General features: G+C 33.8%; 1 protein-coding gene and 1 long non-coding RNA gene across 2 annotated transcripts; one reads left to right on the forward strand and one right to left on the reverse strand.

Moving 5' to 3' along the window:
• The first annotated feature begins 484 nt into the window (after positions 1–484).
• Positions 485–1,940, forward strand: LOC134723810 (zinc finger protein 568-like). Its single transcript, XM_063587359.1, has 3 exons — positions 485–580; positions 1,002–1,166; positions 1,589–1,940. The coding sequence occupies exons 2-3, from the start codon at positions 1,009–1,011 to the stop codon at positions 1,860–1,862; spliced, it is 432 nt and encodes a 143-aa protein (XP_063443429.1). The 5' UTR covers positions 485–580; positions 1,002–1,008; the 3' UTR covers positions 1,863–1,940.
• On the reverse strand, positions 1,933–7,600 carry LOC134723811 (uncharacterized). The gene is made up of 3 exons (XR_010108184.1): positions 7,510–7,600; positions 2,392–2,529; positions 1,933–2,145 (listed from the first exon to the last, which is right to left on the reverse strand). It is a non-coding gene; the product is annotated as an uncharacterized LOC134723811 (long non-coding RNA).
• Positions 7,601–17,971: the final 10,371 nt, after the last annotated feature.

The following is a 17,971-nucleotide window of genomic DNA, read 5'->3' on the forward strand; positions in this document are numbered from 1 at the left end:
GGTTGACGGTATTACAATACATTAAATTAACAAAGGTCTACTAGCAGTTACTTACATGCCAGCTCCAGACCGCAATTCAATGCTCTTCAACTTCGTACTTTATTTGGCCTTTTAAAGTTTTTGGGATTCGAGCGTCACTGAGGAGTTTTTTTGTAGAAGAAACGCGCGTCTGGCGTATATACTAAATTTAGTCCTGGTATCTATGATGAGTTTATTTACATGCCAGCTCCAGACCGCAATTCAACTGATTGAAAATAAACTCATCATAAATACCAGGGATAAAATTTCATATAAACGCCAGACGCGTGTTTCGTCTATAAAAGACTCATCAGTGACGCTTGAATAAAAAAATGGTTAAAAGGCCAAAATGAAGTAGATGCTGGATGGTGGTGTCACTTTTGTTAACGTCGTATGTTAACCTCAAAATCATGTTATATTGATGTTTTGTGATATTGACGTCCAGGAGATTCGTTAAAAACTTAAGTCACGGTCGCGAAACACGTGACTTGCTTGTGATAAGTTTCACGGAAAAATGGCGCCTGAATGAAAAAACAAGTTCGCTTGGTGGCAAATTTTGAACGTAAGTATTTACATATCATCGTATTCATACTATAGGACCCCCCTCATCATATGCAGCGTTTTGTACCGAATATTTTGATGCCCATTAAGTTATATTTCACTGTTGGTTTCATAGAGAACATTCACAGAATATTTCAGATCTGCCGAAGATTGATCAGGATTGTGTACACGATATGTCCGTAAAATCACTATAAATCCATTTATGTATCTTATTTTCGCCAATCGTGTACAGAAACTTGCCCACGTTTACTTATTCATTCATACAAACTAGCGTCAGTGTATATTTTTGACATTTTTGTCAGTTGAACGCAATAATATTTTTTTTTCAAAAAATGATCAGTATCCACGGTATGAAAATATATGATCAGTTCCACGGTATGAATCTGAAAGTTATAGATCATTTCCCATTACTTTATATTTAGGTTTTAAATGGATGCTGAGAAGGCAGAAAAGCTGTGTAAAATTTGTGGAAAGTCATTCCGGAGTATTTCAGCAGTGTATGATCACGAAAGGAGGCATGCCAAGAAGGGGCCATACAAGTGTTGTGGGAAAGATTTTTTCAGTAAAGCCAATATCAAAAGACACAGGTAAATTTTCATTTCATGGAATTCTTATCATATTACTGTCACTAAATTTTTGAAAATAACATAAGCCACGGAAATAGAGAAGTTGTCTATAAACAAAATCAGTAAAATGAAAATACGAACTAGGAATATATCATTTCTGTAATAATGCCTGTGTCCTCTGTGAATATGTACATTTATTCAAGGAACATTATGTATAATCAAATCAGCATTTAAAAATCTAGGGAATTGCAAAACCCGAAAACCAAGACAAATTTGTACAATCAATCAACACTAACACTTTAAAATACATAACCGCGATGGAACCCACCACAACATGGGCAAAATAGGTACCAGTAATCATGGCCTGCCTACGAGCCTTGTCTAGGAAATTACTTACTGGGCACTATTAACCATATGTTAATTCTTGATCTTTAAACATTCAGGTGTGCAGTGCATGGTGAAGAAAAAACATTTGCATGTGAACAGTGTGATAAAAGATTTTCAATTATGGCTGATCTCACCCGTCACCTCAAGATTCACGAGGAACACCCTGTAAAATTTAAATGTACAGTATGTGGTTTAGAGTTTAAGAAAGCACATGATTGTGGTGATCACGAGGCTAGTCACAGGGGTGACAAACAGCATAGGTGCACATGTGGAAAGGCATACATCCACCAGACAAACCTTTACAGACATAAGAGAAAATGTAATCATTGACAATCAGGATTCATCTTGAATTTATTATTTATTTTACGTTTGGTACTTTGATCTCAAAGATGAGATACATACTGGTTTTGACAAATAAAGATTTATTTCTATGAAAAATATTTATTCAATGCCCATTTTAACAGTTGGTAGAAGTTTGGCCTGGTTGCATCTAGCTTTTTCCCAACGAATTCCAAGTTCCCCTTTACATAGAGCATTTCTGTCAGTTGAAATCGTTGCCTCTCGCTTTCGTCCATTCAACCGTTTCCTCCCGGCAGAGTCGAATGTATGATTTCTGAAAATAAAGGAAAATACAAAGTGTACAAATTTATTCTACACTGGGGAAAACCTGGAGACCGTAATTCGATTCATGGTCAGCCGTAGGGCCATATGCATATAAGAAATTGCTGTGAGGATGAAAATATTTTTCATAGACGAAATTCTTAGCACAAAATGTATCTTGCGTTACATGTGGAAACTACCATTGTCACATATCAGTACCGAAACGTTCATTATACAAGTGCAAATTAACTAAATTTACCTGAATGCTTTATCCAAAGGCAGTTCATTTACCAAACCTAGGCAAACCCTGCAGTTCACATGGTGAGTATCAATATCTGTAAATGTCTCTTCAACCAGATTGTACATGCTTTTCCTTTTAGTGCTGTACGAAAACTGCCTGAAACAAGAATAGTGTACGCATAAAATATTATCAAACTATACGAAGTTTATGTTATATATATAGTATATATTTACTGCAAAACCGTATAATACCTTTCGGGATCCAGTCGGATCTGAACTTGTTCAATGGTATTTCCAATAAATTGTCCAAACTCTTGGCACGACACAGTACCATGGCCCCTGCGATCATTCTGAGTGACTTCTGAGAAAAAAGTTTCTCCAACCATACTTCTAAACGCCCTGACGTTGTACGTGCTTCCATGACATAGGGCATAAAGCCAAATCTTAGCATCGATACTTGCAAGTAGGGCTTCCCATAACTGTGATGGCCAACCGTTGACATACATGGTCTTTGGTGGAAACATGCGAAAGTCTATGTAGCTCAAGAGACGTCTTCTTAAGCCCTCGCGTCTTTCTTGAGATCCAATTCCAGGTGTATCATCAGCTTGCCACCAAGATCTTATGTCATGACAAAGATTTGCACTATCGATATCACCGTTCGACCTCATCATATTTTCGACTTCTGGTGAAAAATGCGTTATTGCCATTGACATTGACATCGGATCGATGATTTCCTGTATCATTGCTGGTGTCAAAAGTGTTTTCCCCGACCCAGCTACCTTTAACCAGCTCTCGTTAGTCAATCCTTCTATTCCTCCTTTGCATACTTTTGTTCTAGTTCTTGTCAATAAATGGGTAGCATCAATGCATCTTTTTTCGTATTGATTCCGTATCTCACTAAAATCAGGCTTATAAAACCAGTCGTGTTTCATACCATTGACAGTAACCGTTCTTATCTTGGATATCCAATTGTCGTAACGATTTTCCCATATCAATTCAGCGTGTATTACATTTAAAGTCAATTTTGGTAACTTCTGAATGGTTTGGGTTGCAAGTTCTGACAACAATTTTACCTGTTGTGGCTTCTTTTTTCTTTTTACCAGTCCAGATATTTCCATATCAAAATTAATGTTTAACAGAGCGGCTAGTTCTTCTAACTTTTTACCCTTCGTTGATGATTCTTTTATTTTGCATGCCTTTGTTTTCTTTAAATATCTGACTACACTACGCAGTTCAACATCAAGAAAAGACCGAAGCTTGTCAATTGATGAAAATTGTAAAAGTAAATCTTCTGGTGAAGTGTTGTCCCATTTACCTTTTTTATTGCAGTCGTTTGTTGTTTTGAACATGGCAAGCAAACAATTCATGTCGTTAATACTTAGCTGGATGACACTACTTGGCATTCCCTGAGAAATCTTTCGCTTTGAACTATTGTCGTTTGACTCGCACTGTATTTCCTTGTTTTCGGATGTTAACTGTTGGTTAGAATCTGATTCTTGTTCGACGTGCGATTCTATATCAACACTTTCAAGGTCATCCTGACACTTATCCAATTCATTTTCCCATTCGTCATCAAACACATTTATTGCAAATGCCTCTATTTCTATCTGGTCTTCTACTGATGTTAAAGCTAAAACTCTGTCATCTAAATTATTTGCACTTTTAACACTTTCAGGAATCACATCTGCAAGAGTGGCTTGTGTGATACTTTCAACCGTTGCTACTTCATCTAAAACAATACGTTTTGAATTGAGATGTACCGGGAATCGAGGTAAACGGATATTTCCATTGGATAATTCGATTATTCTACCACTTGGTCCTATCTGTGAACTGTTATGAACTACCTTATTCATTGTACGTAACAGAGAAACTATATCAGCTTTTTTCATTTGTTCAGTCTCTTTCCATGTGTCCTTCTGTAGTTGGAAAACGGTTAGTGGTTGTCCATTTTTGTTTCTGGTTACAATTCCGTGCCATTGACCATCAAATGACTGGCAAGGTATATGTATCCCCTCCCTGTGGCAAAGTGTATGTACTTGTTCTGTTATATTCCGAAGATTTTCTGTTGATAAACTATGACCTCGAGGGAACCATGACACAGGCGCACATCGTAACTGATCCTTTTCCCAACTTCTGTCCAAATCAGCAACAAGGAACACCATAGCCTCAGATGCTCTCTCCCTTTTTAATTGATAATGTGTGTTTATCAAATTTTTGACTTTACTAAGTAAGTTTTGGGTTTCATTTACATTAATAGTACTTCGGTGATAAACATTTTGTACTTGCTCAAAAACTAGTGACGGAAACCTTCCAATTAACTCTATTTCTTTGCTTTTCTTTATTATTTTCTTTTTCAGTTCTTTTTGATCATCACTAAGCTTCGTTGGCTTTTTAGGCTTTGCCTCACCATACAGGTTCATAGCAATATTCATTGCTTCTCCAAATAAATCTTGATCCCTATCAACTTTAAACACTGTAGTGTCTTCTTTTGTCCAACTAATGTACAACAAGCTGTCAACATCCATCGATTCAATTTCGCTTAGACACTGAAGTAAATATCTGGGAGGAAACCTAGTGTGAACTTGATTTATAGGACATTTTATTTCAATGGCAATTTCAGAAGACTCGAGTGAATTTCCTTTTCTCAGACTTCCATCCGGAGAAACTATCATAAATGGCAAATCTCCACCACTTGAAATAATTATAAACCCTTCCTCATAAAATTTGAGGTCTGGATATAACACGGGAAGTAGTATTCCAACTATTGTAGCAACCCCGTTATTTTCTTTATCTGTACCATGCTGCATAGCTTTTTTGGTGAAATCACTTGGTTCTTTTCCTTCGATTCCACATATAACTTTTTCAAAATGATCTTTTTGACGATTAAGACCATCACATCCAACTGCAGAATAAAATGTACTGCCAGTTATTCTAGCCTTTTTTCTAAGGGCGAACCATTCAACACTTTTTTGTTTCAAATATCTTGAATTTTCACCCGTGTTAGAAAAAGAATCATCATCTAAACATTGGTGAAGTGGACTTGTTTCAAGATTTATGGAATTTCCTTTATTTTGGTCAACCCCATTTATGTATGATATGAAAATTGATAACGTTTGGGTCAATTCTCTTCCGGCTGACAAGAAGTTATCAACGTCATAAATAAACGCTATGACTGCGCTTATAGCGTAGACATATCTTCCTTTCCTCCAGTCTGTGTCACCCCCTCGTTCAATCAGCTTTGCTTTGCAGTATTCTTTCTTTGTCTTTATTTCTTTCAACTGAAAGATATTAATAGACAGCTCTTTCAATGCATGAAGTAAAACCTCTTTCAGTTCCGCTTTCAAAAGTTCTGGCAATTTTTGTATATTTCCTCCATATAACCCAATACTTGTCATGATTTCATTAATTGAGGTTTCTCTTTTCAAAAGATGTTCCCTTTTCTCTTTTAATGATTCTCCCTCTTCAAATCCCATCAGATCGACGTCACCTGAACCTTTTGAAAGTCCTTGTTTCAGTTTTTTACCATCGTAGGTTAAACATGATGATTTCTTTAACAAATTCTTTCCTAAAACTGATATTATGTCTTCGAAAATACCCGGCTCACGTTCTCCATTTACTCGATATGGATCGTAGTAACTCAAAATGTTTTCGTCAGGTACTGCAAAATTTATTTCAGATTGTTCAGGAATATAAGTAGATAAGCCGTGTTTTACTTTATCACCTTGGTTTTTGTACCCACTCATGAAGTGTGTAAATCTGCCACCAAACAGTCGCCACCCTAATTTCCAGAAAAGTTTAGTTTGTTCTGAATAACGCATATTGACAGTTGTTTTACAGTTGTACCATTTGACAACGTCACACCACAAAAGGAATGACGTGTTTGAAAGGGGGAACTTTTTCTCGACAACTAATTTGAAAAACTGAACTAACACGTCTGCTCCTACATCAGATTCAGACATTTCCTCCATTACATATGGGGCAAGATTGATGAGTTCGTTAGTTAGTTTATCAAAATTTTCCTTCTCTGTTGAAGTGGATGCATCGCTAGTTACACATTTATGACTATCACCAAGGTGAGTATCTAAGGAAGTAGTATCCGGTTGCATTGACATATGTGTGTACAATGGCAAGGTGCCGACATTCATTTCAAAGTCGGAATTTTCGATATTTTGTATCAAAGGTATATCACTGTTAAAAACTTGCCATTCATCATATTTTTGTTGTTGTAATTTTGCTGGACTGTGTTGACTGTACAGTGCACGTTTTGTTTTCCCTTTTTTAGGTGAAGGAGAGTATGTTATTTTAAACGGACTTTTTGTTGGGCTGAAAAGTGTGAGCTTTGAGTGCCCTTTTACCTTCCCACGTTTTGGAGAAGGAGAATACTTTACTGTGTATGGCGATTTCGAAAATACCCTCTTTATTCCTGTCTCTAAGGTTGGGATTTCCTTATTTGGCTGCCTGACAGTAGAATTTTTCCGATATTTTGGCAGTTGCAGGGAAAGCCTGGTTTTTTTCCGCATGACGGGACCTATAATAAGATAAAAATAACTGAATTAGAATTTAACTGTGTCGAAAAAAAGGACAGGTAGTTTAATTCCAAATAGGGTCGAAAATATATTGTAAAAGTCTGACAGAAAGTATATTATTTATGTGTCAGGCAGTACTACTTTTGCATAAAATTATAAATTATATTCTGCATGTATTTTCTGTCCATAAAAACCGTTTTTGGGATCTTATATATAATTATTATATCGATTCAGATTCATACCGTGGAACTGATCATATAATGTTCATACCGTGGATACTGATCATTTTTTGAAAAAAAAATATTATTGCGTTCAGCTGACAAAAATGTCAAAAATATACACTGACGCTAGTTTGTGTGAATGAATAAGTAAACGTGGGCAAGTTTCTGTACACGATTGGCGAAAATAAGATACATAAATGGATTTATAGTGATTTTACGGACATATCGTGTACACAATCCTGATCAATCTTCGGCAGATCTGAAATATTCTGTGAATGTTCTCTATGAAACCAACAGTGAAATATAACTTAATGGGCATCAAAATATTCGAAACGCTGCATATGATGAGGGGGTCCTATAGTATGAATACGATGATATGTAAATACTTACGTTCAAAATTTGCCACCAAGCGAACTTGTTTTTTCATTCAGGCGCCATTTTTCCGTGAAACTGATCACAAGCAAGTCACGTGTTTCGCGACCGTGTAAGTTTTCTGTTAATAATTACATTAGATGTATGTTTCATTATAATACGTTATTCTGATTGGCTAACAGAACATCACATGTTATTCCGTAAACAATTGCATTAGACAATAACATTTATCATGCATGATGACACGAGGTCCCACAATAAAGTGCACAGGTGAATTAAATAAAACTGGATAAAAAAAAAAAAGCGTTGACCGTGCGTACATTTTTAGAATGAAGCGCTTCCGCGCTTCATACAAAATGTACTTCGGTCAACGCTTTTACACCCCAATAAATTTACAAAAAGAAGCATTCAATTCTTAAATGAAAGGAGATATGGGTGTATTCAAGGTGACATATAGATTAACTGGACCCCTGCTGTTGTTTCAATCTTATCTACACAAACTTTTGTGTCGAAGTATCAATCAGTGGGTGGCCAGTTAAACATATAGACAAATGGAAATATAAGATAAATGCGTATGGTGTTTTGTGAAAATGACGGAAATTGCGGGATTTACGTTACATTCAAATACACGCGTATGCATTCATGCACAATTTGTTTTAAAATAATGTTTATCGGTTGAAAAAAACCTTAAGATTCTTTTTATTATGAAAATCGTACTGTCAGAAGAGGAGATACGCCTTACAATTTTAGATTTTTTAAAACTTAATTTAAATATGACTGTAGGGAGGCCCGGTTTAATTTTTTTATATCAACCTTTAACAAATCAACTTTTGCGTATTTTCAATGATTTTAAGATTTTAAGGTTTGTCAAAATTCTGCGATGACAATATTCGATTGTCAAGTTTGATTTTTTGGGGAATGGGGTGGTTATAAAAGGTCGCCTCCGGTTGAAGGATTTTCTCGCTGCATGTATGGCCTTCGGCTGCTGTCTGCTCTTTAATTTGGTCGGGTTGTTTTCTATTTGACATATTACCCGTATCCATTCTCAATATTATATTTTATGTTTACTTTGTTCTGTATTTGTGTTGCTGTTATTTTAAGCTCTCTCTCTCTCTCTCTCTCTCTCTCTCTCTCTCTCATTTTCCTGTTTTTGTTGTTGAAGGTATCTTATTTTTAAATTGTTCTTATTTGGCGCATTCCTTATTTCTCAACGAAATGATTTTCTGTTCCTTAGAATACAATTTTAGTAAAGATGTACTTTCTTAGAGTCATGTGATTTTCTCCCGAGTAAAGTTTTTAATTTTCAATTTTGCATTTCTCTAAAATATACTCATTGTTTAATGCAAGATTTATCTAACGCGAGAAAAAAAAGATGAATTACGCATCATACATATCCATATTATTTTTTTTTTATATCAATGGGAGAAATAAAATAATAATAAAAAAAACCTTCAATGTAACAGATATTATTGCTTTGGACAATATGGATACAATATTGAGAAAGTTCTATAGTCCTTGCCGTGACACAATATAAATGTCAACTGAAAATCGATGAAGCAGTTTACATAAATTAACACATTCCAAAATATCTATACTCTCTTCTTCGGTTAAAATGAGCGTATTTCTTTTCAAAATATTGTCTTTGCATACATACAACATGGAAGCGCTTGGAACAATTGCTTTTTGATTTTTCAAAAGACTGTACTGTAAAACGTGATGCTTTTTCTTTATGAAATACTGTCCATTGATTACAGATGTTCCTTCAGGGAAAGTCAACCCCGACTCATCAGTTTCTCCTCCTGTTAACACAATTATGACTCCCTGGTGTAGCTTTAAGGAGGAAGAAACAATTTTCCTCATCATCACATAAAACTGAAAAAAAATTGACAGGTCTACTTTGACTTCCAACGAAATGCCAACTAGACCAGTAAACAAACAATAGTCACGCTCAAGGCACCCGTCGCAATAACACGACACGGGTCGAAATAGTACTGGTTGTAGATTTTTTGTTTGTACTCGATGAATGGTATCGTATTCCCTTTATTGGTTTAAACGATTTTCTATCTCTAGGAGTTCTACATATCTAAAAATTCTTCGTTTGCAAGCATATTACCATGGTGTTGTTAATCGTGACTGCGCGAATTGAAATAGTTATACAGCCGAACGTATCTGAAATTTTCCGTGTATAACGGCAATATCTGCTTGATTTTTGACAACTTTTATATTTTGGTAGACACCCTTCCAACGCATCAGTAATCGACATAAATTGACAAAAACATTAACGAATGCATATTACCTATTCTTTTTTATTAGGAATTTATCATCTTGGCTTCATTTCTGCATTCTGAAATGCACAATCCTTTTTTTCTTCGTTTTCTTTAAAAAAAAAAAAAAATCAACATCGAAATTACTAACGTTAAACGTTTTAACGTTAGTAAAAGGTTTTGTGACGGGAGCCCAGTGGGGACTCGTATACATAATATGATTTTATGTAATGCTAACAAAGAGACTGCGATATGAATAAATGCCGTTCAGATGTTCTAGATTGCCGGACATGTAGTATTTTGTGACTTGATAACATGCTTTACATATTTTCACTCGGTATTGATAATTTCAAGAAGAGCATGTTTGTTTAAACGTTGTTGTGACAGTGTTTTTTGGGGCTTTGATTTTGATTATGATGTCGAAGTTCTCATTGAATTCGTTCTTTTAAATTGAGAATCAATGTTTTAAAGCATTTTCCAATAAAATTGAGAATGCAAATTGGGAATGTGTCAAAGAGACAACAACCCGACCAAATAAAAAAACAACAGCAGAAGGTCACCAACAGGTGTTTTACATAATGATATTTGATATAAAGACTTTGATGACAAATAATCTCGCTATCGATGGATTCTCACCTGTTATGCCGTAAAGGGCTTATATTTTTCGTTCAGTGTCTACAAGCTGAAATTAAGACTTCCAAGGTATTCTCGATTCGAAAATGGTGTCAATTACATCACAAAGCCCTAACGTTCCTCTTCTAAATAGTATACAATTTTTATATTTTATTTACTTGTGGGTATCCGCAATTAGGAGGAACCCTCAAAAACATTATTAGTATGTTACCCGTCTACATATTATTTGTCTCGTTTCTTTTTGGAAAGCTTATTGATAAAAGTTAAGAAATACTAATAAGCCACCGTAAAAGTAATGTTCTAAGTGCTCCAAAGATTTATAGACAAAAAAAACATTTGATCTTCCCGGTATTTTTCTTATTTTAAGCCGATTATTGGTCAGAGGTACATGAAATCAGAAAACGTCACCAACATCGAATTTGTACGAATTTGAAGAGCATTGAGGACCAAAAATTACTTTAAATTTTGCCAAATATTTAAGGTAATCTATTCTTGTGGTAGATTTATTTCTTCATCATATGAATATCAAGTACAATCCCTAGCGTTAATATGTGTCTAGTATTATACTATCATAAAATGAATGAGAATATAATTGTCTAGTATATGCTTTACCACCACACAAATATTTCATTCGATCCACTACAAATGTAGGTCTTTGGTGGTTATTTATCATCGTCATTATCTCCCAAAAACAATCAAGCACTTTACAGAAATGTTGACATTATTTGGATTGAATTGAAGTGATAGAAATTAATGCTGCTTAAGGAAAATGGTCCGTGTAACACTTATCAATTCAAAGTTTTAAAAAGTTTTGAAATTTTAGATTTTTGGAATTTTGATCAAAGTTTTAAAATATCAAAATTTCAAATTGTGTTAAAGTTTTGAAATTTTGAAATTTTAACCAAATTATTAAAATATCAAAATTCTAAATATCGTTTATAAATTTGATATTTTAGAAACTTGATCAAACTTTTAAAATACTAAACCTAATGTGCAATTTTGATTATTTCACTTTTTGAAAGTTTAATTTTTTAAATGTTTGCTTAAAATATCAAAAATATAAAGGGGCGACAAGAGGGGTACCTGTAATCACTGATGTAAACACGGCTCTGATAAGAACTATTCTTAGTTATAAATAAATAGCATGAAATATATCAAATCATTCTTAATAACAAAATAAATAATGAAAAGAAAAAGTCGGGTTTTTTTTATGAAACATATTAGACATCACATGGGATAACAGTATCCTGAAATTTTAAGGTTGTGCATCTATCAAAAAAAAATATAATTAAACCTATTTAAACCGGAATCAACTACGTTGATTTAAATCTCTTATATAAGGTTAGCGTTTGAGATAAATAATTCAAAGCTATTTTGTGTTCCCAGTGCCCAACATTTAGAAGTATCAGTGAAAAATGACCAACTCGCAGTAAACCATATAGTATTATTCGCCTTTTTGACGTTCCTGATGAAGGTAGATCCAGAAAAAGCGCCTCGGTGGGCTGGCATACAACTTAAAACGTTTTCCTTTCTTGTTTATTGATTGCATGATGATAATATATTGCCTTTTATGATGTATTTCAGTTCCAAGAAATGATACGGAAGGAATACTTAAATAAAGCGTCGCAATAAAAGTTGTGCTAGGCGTATTTCAGCTGGCCCCTCGACAAAAAAGTGTAATGGTTCAGCGATTATAGACGTAATACTAAACTCCGAAACATAACAATGAACTAAAATCAAAATCATACAAGTAACGTAGAAGGACAGAGGCTCCTGGATTGGGACAGGCGCACAAATGCGGCGGGGTTTAACATGTTTCGTGAGATCACAACCCTCCCCTATACCTCTAGCCAATAAAGAATGAAAAACACATAGTAATACGAACAGTAAAACGCACTTCAATAGGAAATACAAGTCCTATGTCAGAATAGGAAACAAACTAAGAAACTAATTAACATGCATGACAATGATAATAAAATAACAAAGGACTACTATACATAAGGCTAGCAGTTACTGTCATACGCCAGCTCCAGACCTCAAATAAACTAATTGAAAGGTTTTATATGTCCTCATTATGCACTCTCTTCCTGTTGCATTTATTGCTAATTTGTTCCAGAACATTCATGAAATATTTGTCACTGACAACAACAAAAAATCGATAATTTAATATAGGTTGTTTACATACAAATTACGAGGAAACGTAAGATTCAACTTCCGAGGACAAAGTTGCCCTTATAGATGGATTTAAATATGTTTTAACTTCACTTTGGTCAAACACCTCTTTAGTTGTTTCGTTCTTATTTTGCTTGAATTTCAAATTTCAGTTTCAGCGTTCCGTATGTGAATTCTTTACTTCAAATTCTGCGTTTAACCTTGTACTGGTTTTTCGAGAGTGACATTGGTGTACGGCCAAAAATGGAAAAAATCCATCATGCAGCTGACAGTTAGGCTTTTCTTTGCACGCCCCATTCTGACTGGGTGTACATGTGAACTTTTAGTTTGCTAAAAGTCGATTGTCGTACGATAACTTCAAATATAAATAACAAAATAACAAAATGCAAATACGGGACAGTAATATCCTTTAATACAAAAAAATCTATTCCTTTTGTTTACTATAATAAAACAGTGGTTGTTTAAGAACCTATAATGGAGCTACGTGTATGATAACCAGTCCAAACGTTTAAGGTAGCAACCATGTATAACTTTAAAAGTGGGGTGAGGTTGCTTTGTCGAAGCGCTAACAATTTTATTAAGTTTTTCATCACCATTAATCAACTTGTCTGGTTCAAATTTAACACTAAAAGGCATGGATAATTTTTCTTTTGTCCTCTTCTGGCACAGAATATTATATCATCAAATTAGGGATCAGAATATTTTAATGTACCATTATCGAAGCCCCTAGTGGTAGTATCAAGTAAAAAACAGGGACATTCTAAATATTGGTTCCCCAGACGATTACCATTTATCGCTGATAAAAACTTTTGAAGACAATTTTCAACTTTCAAAATGCCGACACCTACAACTGGATAGATGGGTGCTTAATGTAGTACAGCGGCAACTATTACATAAACATGAATGCAAGTTGGGTGCTTAATGTAGTACAGCGGTAATTATTACATAAATATAAATGCTCGTGAAAATAATGTTTATGGCATACGTTTATATATGGTATGAAAGGTTTCAACTTTTACAAAACCAGAGCTATACGTTGGATTTAAAAGTTTATTTTATTTGGCCTTTTCAATTTTATTTGACTTTATTTGCCTTTTTAACTTAATTTGGTTCGAGTGTCAATGATAAGTCTTTTGTATTAACGAAACGCGCGTCTGGCGCAAAAACCGGCAAAATTTATATTCCGGTATCCATCTATGATGATTTTTTGTAGATACCTTGTAACAGTATCTTGGCTCCAATTTGCTGATATTGGATCCTATTACCGTCTTAATTTCAGCGTAAAAAAGATTATATTAAAAACCTCCCATACTGTGGACTAGCACAACCTTAAACCATGCATTCAGTATCATGAAGCGCTTTTCTTGATCGACCTCCTTACGGAACGCTTTAAGCTGAATATTTAGGGCAAACAACTTACAAAGAACAGATAAAAACGTTTAAGATGATCTGAAATTCTGTACATGAAATGATATATTCTTTAGCCAACATGATTGCAGAAAGTAAGAAGTCGTAAAGCAAAACAGAAAAAAATGAAATCAAAAGAGATAATACATCGTGTATTGGGCCTTTTTATGGCTTAGAGTTTAGTAGAAAATGTATATACATGCTCAACATAACCATACTATTTGACCTACTGCGAGTTGTTCAGTTTTTACTGTTACTCCTGTTTCTCCTAAAATATGGGTGCTAGAAAAACCAGCAGGTAAAATGGTCAATATCAGAGCCGTACGTCTGGTTTTTAAATGAATTATCTTCTTTTAAGAAATATTAATTTTGTCATCCAATTTTTCACCGCTTTCAACTGTCCGTTTTATTTCATACATAAACTTTTAAGTGTCAGTATGTTTTTAATTCATATTGTTTCGTTTCGTTCCGCTTTTATTTCGTTTCGCTTTTTCATGTATCCCTCTTATTGCCCCTTTTCTATTTTGATATTTTAAGCAAACATTTAAAAAATCAAACTTTCAAAAAGTGAAATAATAAAAATTGCGCGTTAGGTTTAGTATTTTAATAGTTTGGTCAAATTTCTAAACTATCAAATTTATAAACGATATTGAGAATTTTGATATTTTAATAATTTGGTTAAAATTTCAAAATTTCAAAACGTTAACACAATTTGAAATTTTGATATTTTAAAACTTTGATCAAAATTCCAAAAATCTAAAATTTCAAAACTTTTTAAAACTTTGAATTGATAAGTCTTACACGGACCGAAAATCTATCAGTATTGTTATAATAAGTGAAGGTCGGCAATCCGATTACGGTGTACATTTTCTAAAATATATGTTATACATTTGCATATACAAAAACGAAACTTAAACATAAAAGAAAAAAACCTCATGTTAATCTTGTGGTTAAGGCCAGTCAAACTCATAAATCATAAATCAAATATGTCTCAATATATACTAACATAAAGGAAAATCACAAAAATTCCGAACTCCGAGAAAAATTCAAAACGGAAAGTCCCTAATCAAATAATAGAACACATCATATTCCTGACTTGATACATGCATTTTCAAATGTAAAATCTGGTTTTAAGGTTTAGCACTTTGCTCCAAGTCAGGAATTTGACAGTTGTATTCTATTCGTTTGATGTGTAGAGCTTTAAATTTTGCCATTTGATGAAAATTCTGATTTTGATTTTTTTTCCGTTTCCAAGGCACTATTGTCTTAAATCGTTGAAATTTTTAGCAATAATTAGTTTCATTATAAAAATAAGAAGATGCGATCTGATTGCCAATGAGACAGTGATCAACAGAGATCAAACAGAATGACGAAGATGCTAACACCAACCTCGCACAGTAAGATCCCAAAGGGACCGCGATGACATATATAAATTCAAACTAGAAACTTAAAAGCTTAATTTAAAATCAATATACCTTTTTGCAATTCTGATTACACCAATTTTGTTTGTCTGCTCTACATAAAAACTTTGTCCACTTTTAAAAATAATTTATTTTTAATCATGACATAGCTTAAAAGCTATAATTAATTCGACACTAACAACTGGTGATCAACGCACTGCATGTTATATTTGCTTAACCCTGGAATTTGTGCAATTTTGAAAAAGGCGTGGCCGGCTTTATTGTCTATTTAAGATTTAATTGTCAATTTAAGTTGAAGAAAACCGTGAGAACTATAACGTATTTTTTTAATAATAACTAAAAAGTGCAATTGGTTAGGTTGACGTTAAATTGATGAACGTCAGTTTATAAAGAATCTTATACTTCTAATGTATTCGTCAGTGCATTATCAGACAAACGTGACATAGTGTTAAAAAAGGAAAGTTTAGATTTAATTTCACTTTTTTTAATTACTATTTGAATAAACGAAATGAAATATAAACTAGCAATGCATTGAAGACCTATTGATGACCTTCTGCTGTTGTCTGTTCTATGGTCGAGTTGTTGTCTCTTTGACACATTTCCCATTTCCATTCTCAATTCTATTTTATATTCGATGCGAGAAAGCAAATACATGAAAACGGAAAAAAGCGCAATCAGCATAAATTCCTTTCACAACATATGGTATAAATATTCCAATTTTAACCTACTTTTAATAGAACATACAGAGCAAGCTTAGACGGTTGTTTGCCATACTATTAAGATGAAGTTGTATGCCTCTGCAATCGTCATTTCCATATGTTTAATGCCAGCGTTAAGTGTATCCAATAATACGTTTGTTAGAAAATTAGGAAATCCTATTTTGCGATTAGAAAAAGAGAACAAACCTACGACAAATGGTGAAGTTATAAAAACCGGAGAAGGGGTTAAGCACACAGGCCCAGCAGTCAACGTACCACGTCTACTAAAGTTGTATCGTAGAAGTACCGGGAGTGGTTTGTCTGTATCACAAAGCGAGCAAATCGTGAATCTTCACAATGTTGCACGACAACAGGTTCAACCTCCAGCTTCGAATATGGCAAACATGGTAAGTAATTATTGTATCTCAGTAAAGTAGGAATAGTAACCACATGGACACAAACAATGATACATGTGCTGCTGAAAAAATATAATGAAGACCAACAATATCAGAAACTAAAGACCATTAAAAACTGTCCCCCTACAATAAATGTTGTAAAATATCAGCTGCTTGTCAATATGTAGACAACTTGATAATTGGTACTTATATGTACTTCATATTGTCCCAACATAGTAAGTTTACAACTTACAAGACTCGCGATAGATTGCAGGAAATAAATAACGATGCATAATACGAGCTATTTATTCCGACCATTTCTTGTAAGTCAAATATATGTACATGTAGTATTATTTTAAGTTTAATAAATTCGATGGTCAGTCTACTTGTAATATAAATTGAGGCCATCGTTGTCAGGGGATTATTTGAGTGAATTATAATGCTAATGACAAATACATTTTCAGCATGCATGAACAGTGCCCATCTTAAAAAAGATTTGATTGTGACTGTCATTAAAGTGAGCGGGTTCTCGCTATAGAACCAGGTTTAATCCACCATTTTCTACATTTGAAAATGCCTGTACCAAGTCAGGAATATGACAGTTATTGTCCATTCGTTTTTGATGCGTTTAGTTATTTCATTTTGCCATGTGATTATGGACTTTCCGAATTGATTTTCCTCTAAGTTCAGTATTTTTGTGATTTTACTTTTTAAACACATTTCTAATAAAATCTGGTAAAAATTTAATTATGTCATATAACAATGACAAAATTTGGGTTACAAATTCAGCTACTAAATCTTGATATGAATTAATTGTAATTTAATTCTTACGAGTTATAGGGATAAAGAGCTAGTGGAACAGTTGTTTTTAATAATTATTCAAGCGTAAAAAATGTGATCATTAATTTTTCATTTTCAGACCAAAAATCATCAAGGCATTCAAATTAGACTGCACGCACGACATTACTAAATGTGTCATTATTCAAAGTATTATACGTACTGCGCGTTACGTTTGCGCGAAATAGCCCTTCATTCGACATCAATGCAACTTCCCACCTTTGGGCTTATAAATACATTACGATTGATTTACCCTTTATCAAATTTAAAATATCATAGAATTTTTGGAATGACAAATATGAAAACTGCAAAGATATAATTAAGACAAAATGCATTTTTTTTTAATCTCCGCGAGCGGATATTCTACCTTGCAACAGGCAACCTAGGGACATATAAAGGATTAACACTCCCTATACCCGTTATAATCGTACGTAGCTGCGTACTTATACATTTTTTTTTTTGTACATCCCGCACAATATCGTTCACAATATTTCAATGTTTATTACAGGGATAATGAACAATGTTATGATAGAGTAGTTGAGTTGATTTGATAAAAATCCCTTTAGTGCTCTTGAATAATATAAAGGTATACTTAAAAGTTAAAATAGGTCCGTATTTATGGTACATGGGCATATAGGAAAGGATCAAAATTT

This window comes from Mytilus trossulus, chromosome 6 (genome assembly GCF_036588685.1).
Source record: "Mytilus trossulus isolate FHL-02 chromosome 6, PNRI_Mtr1.1.1.hap1, whole genome shotgun sequence".
Taxonomy (NCBI): Eukaryota; Metazoa; Mollusca; class Bivalvia; order Mytilida; family Mytilidae; genus Mytilus; species Mytilus trossulus.

What these genes read in the sequence shown, in the direction of transcription:
- LOC134723810 (XM_063587359.1), top strand. Translation starts at nt 1,009, where the DNA reads ATGGATGCTGAGAAGGCAGAAAAGCTGTGTAAAATTTGTGGAAAGTCA. An exon ending in GCCAATATCAAAAGACACAG is followed by an intron (nt 1,167 to 1,588) that starts GTAAATTTTCAT and finishes TTAAACATTCAG; the next exon opens with GTGTGCAGTGCATGGTGAAG.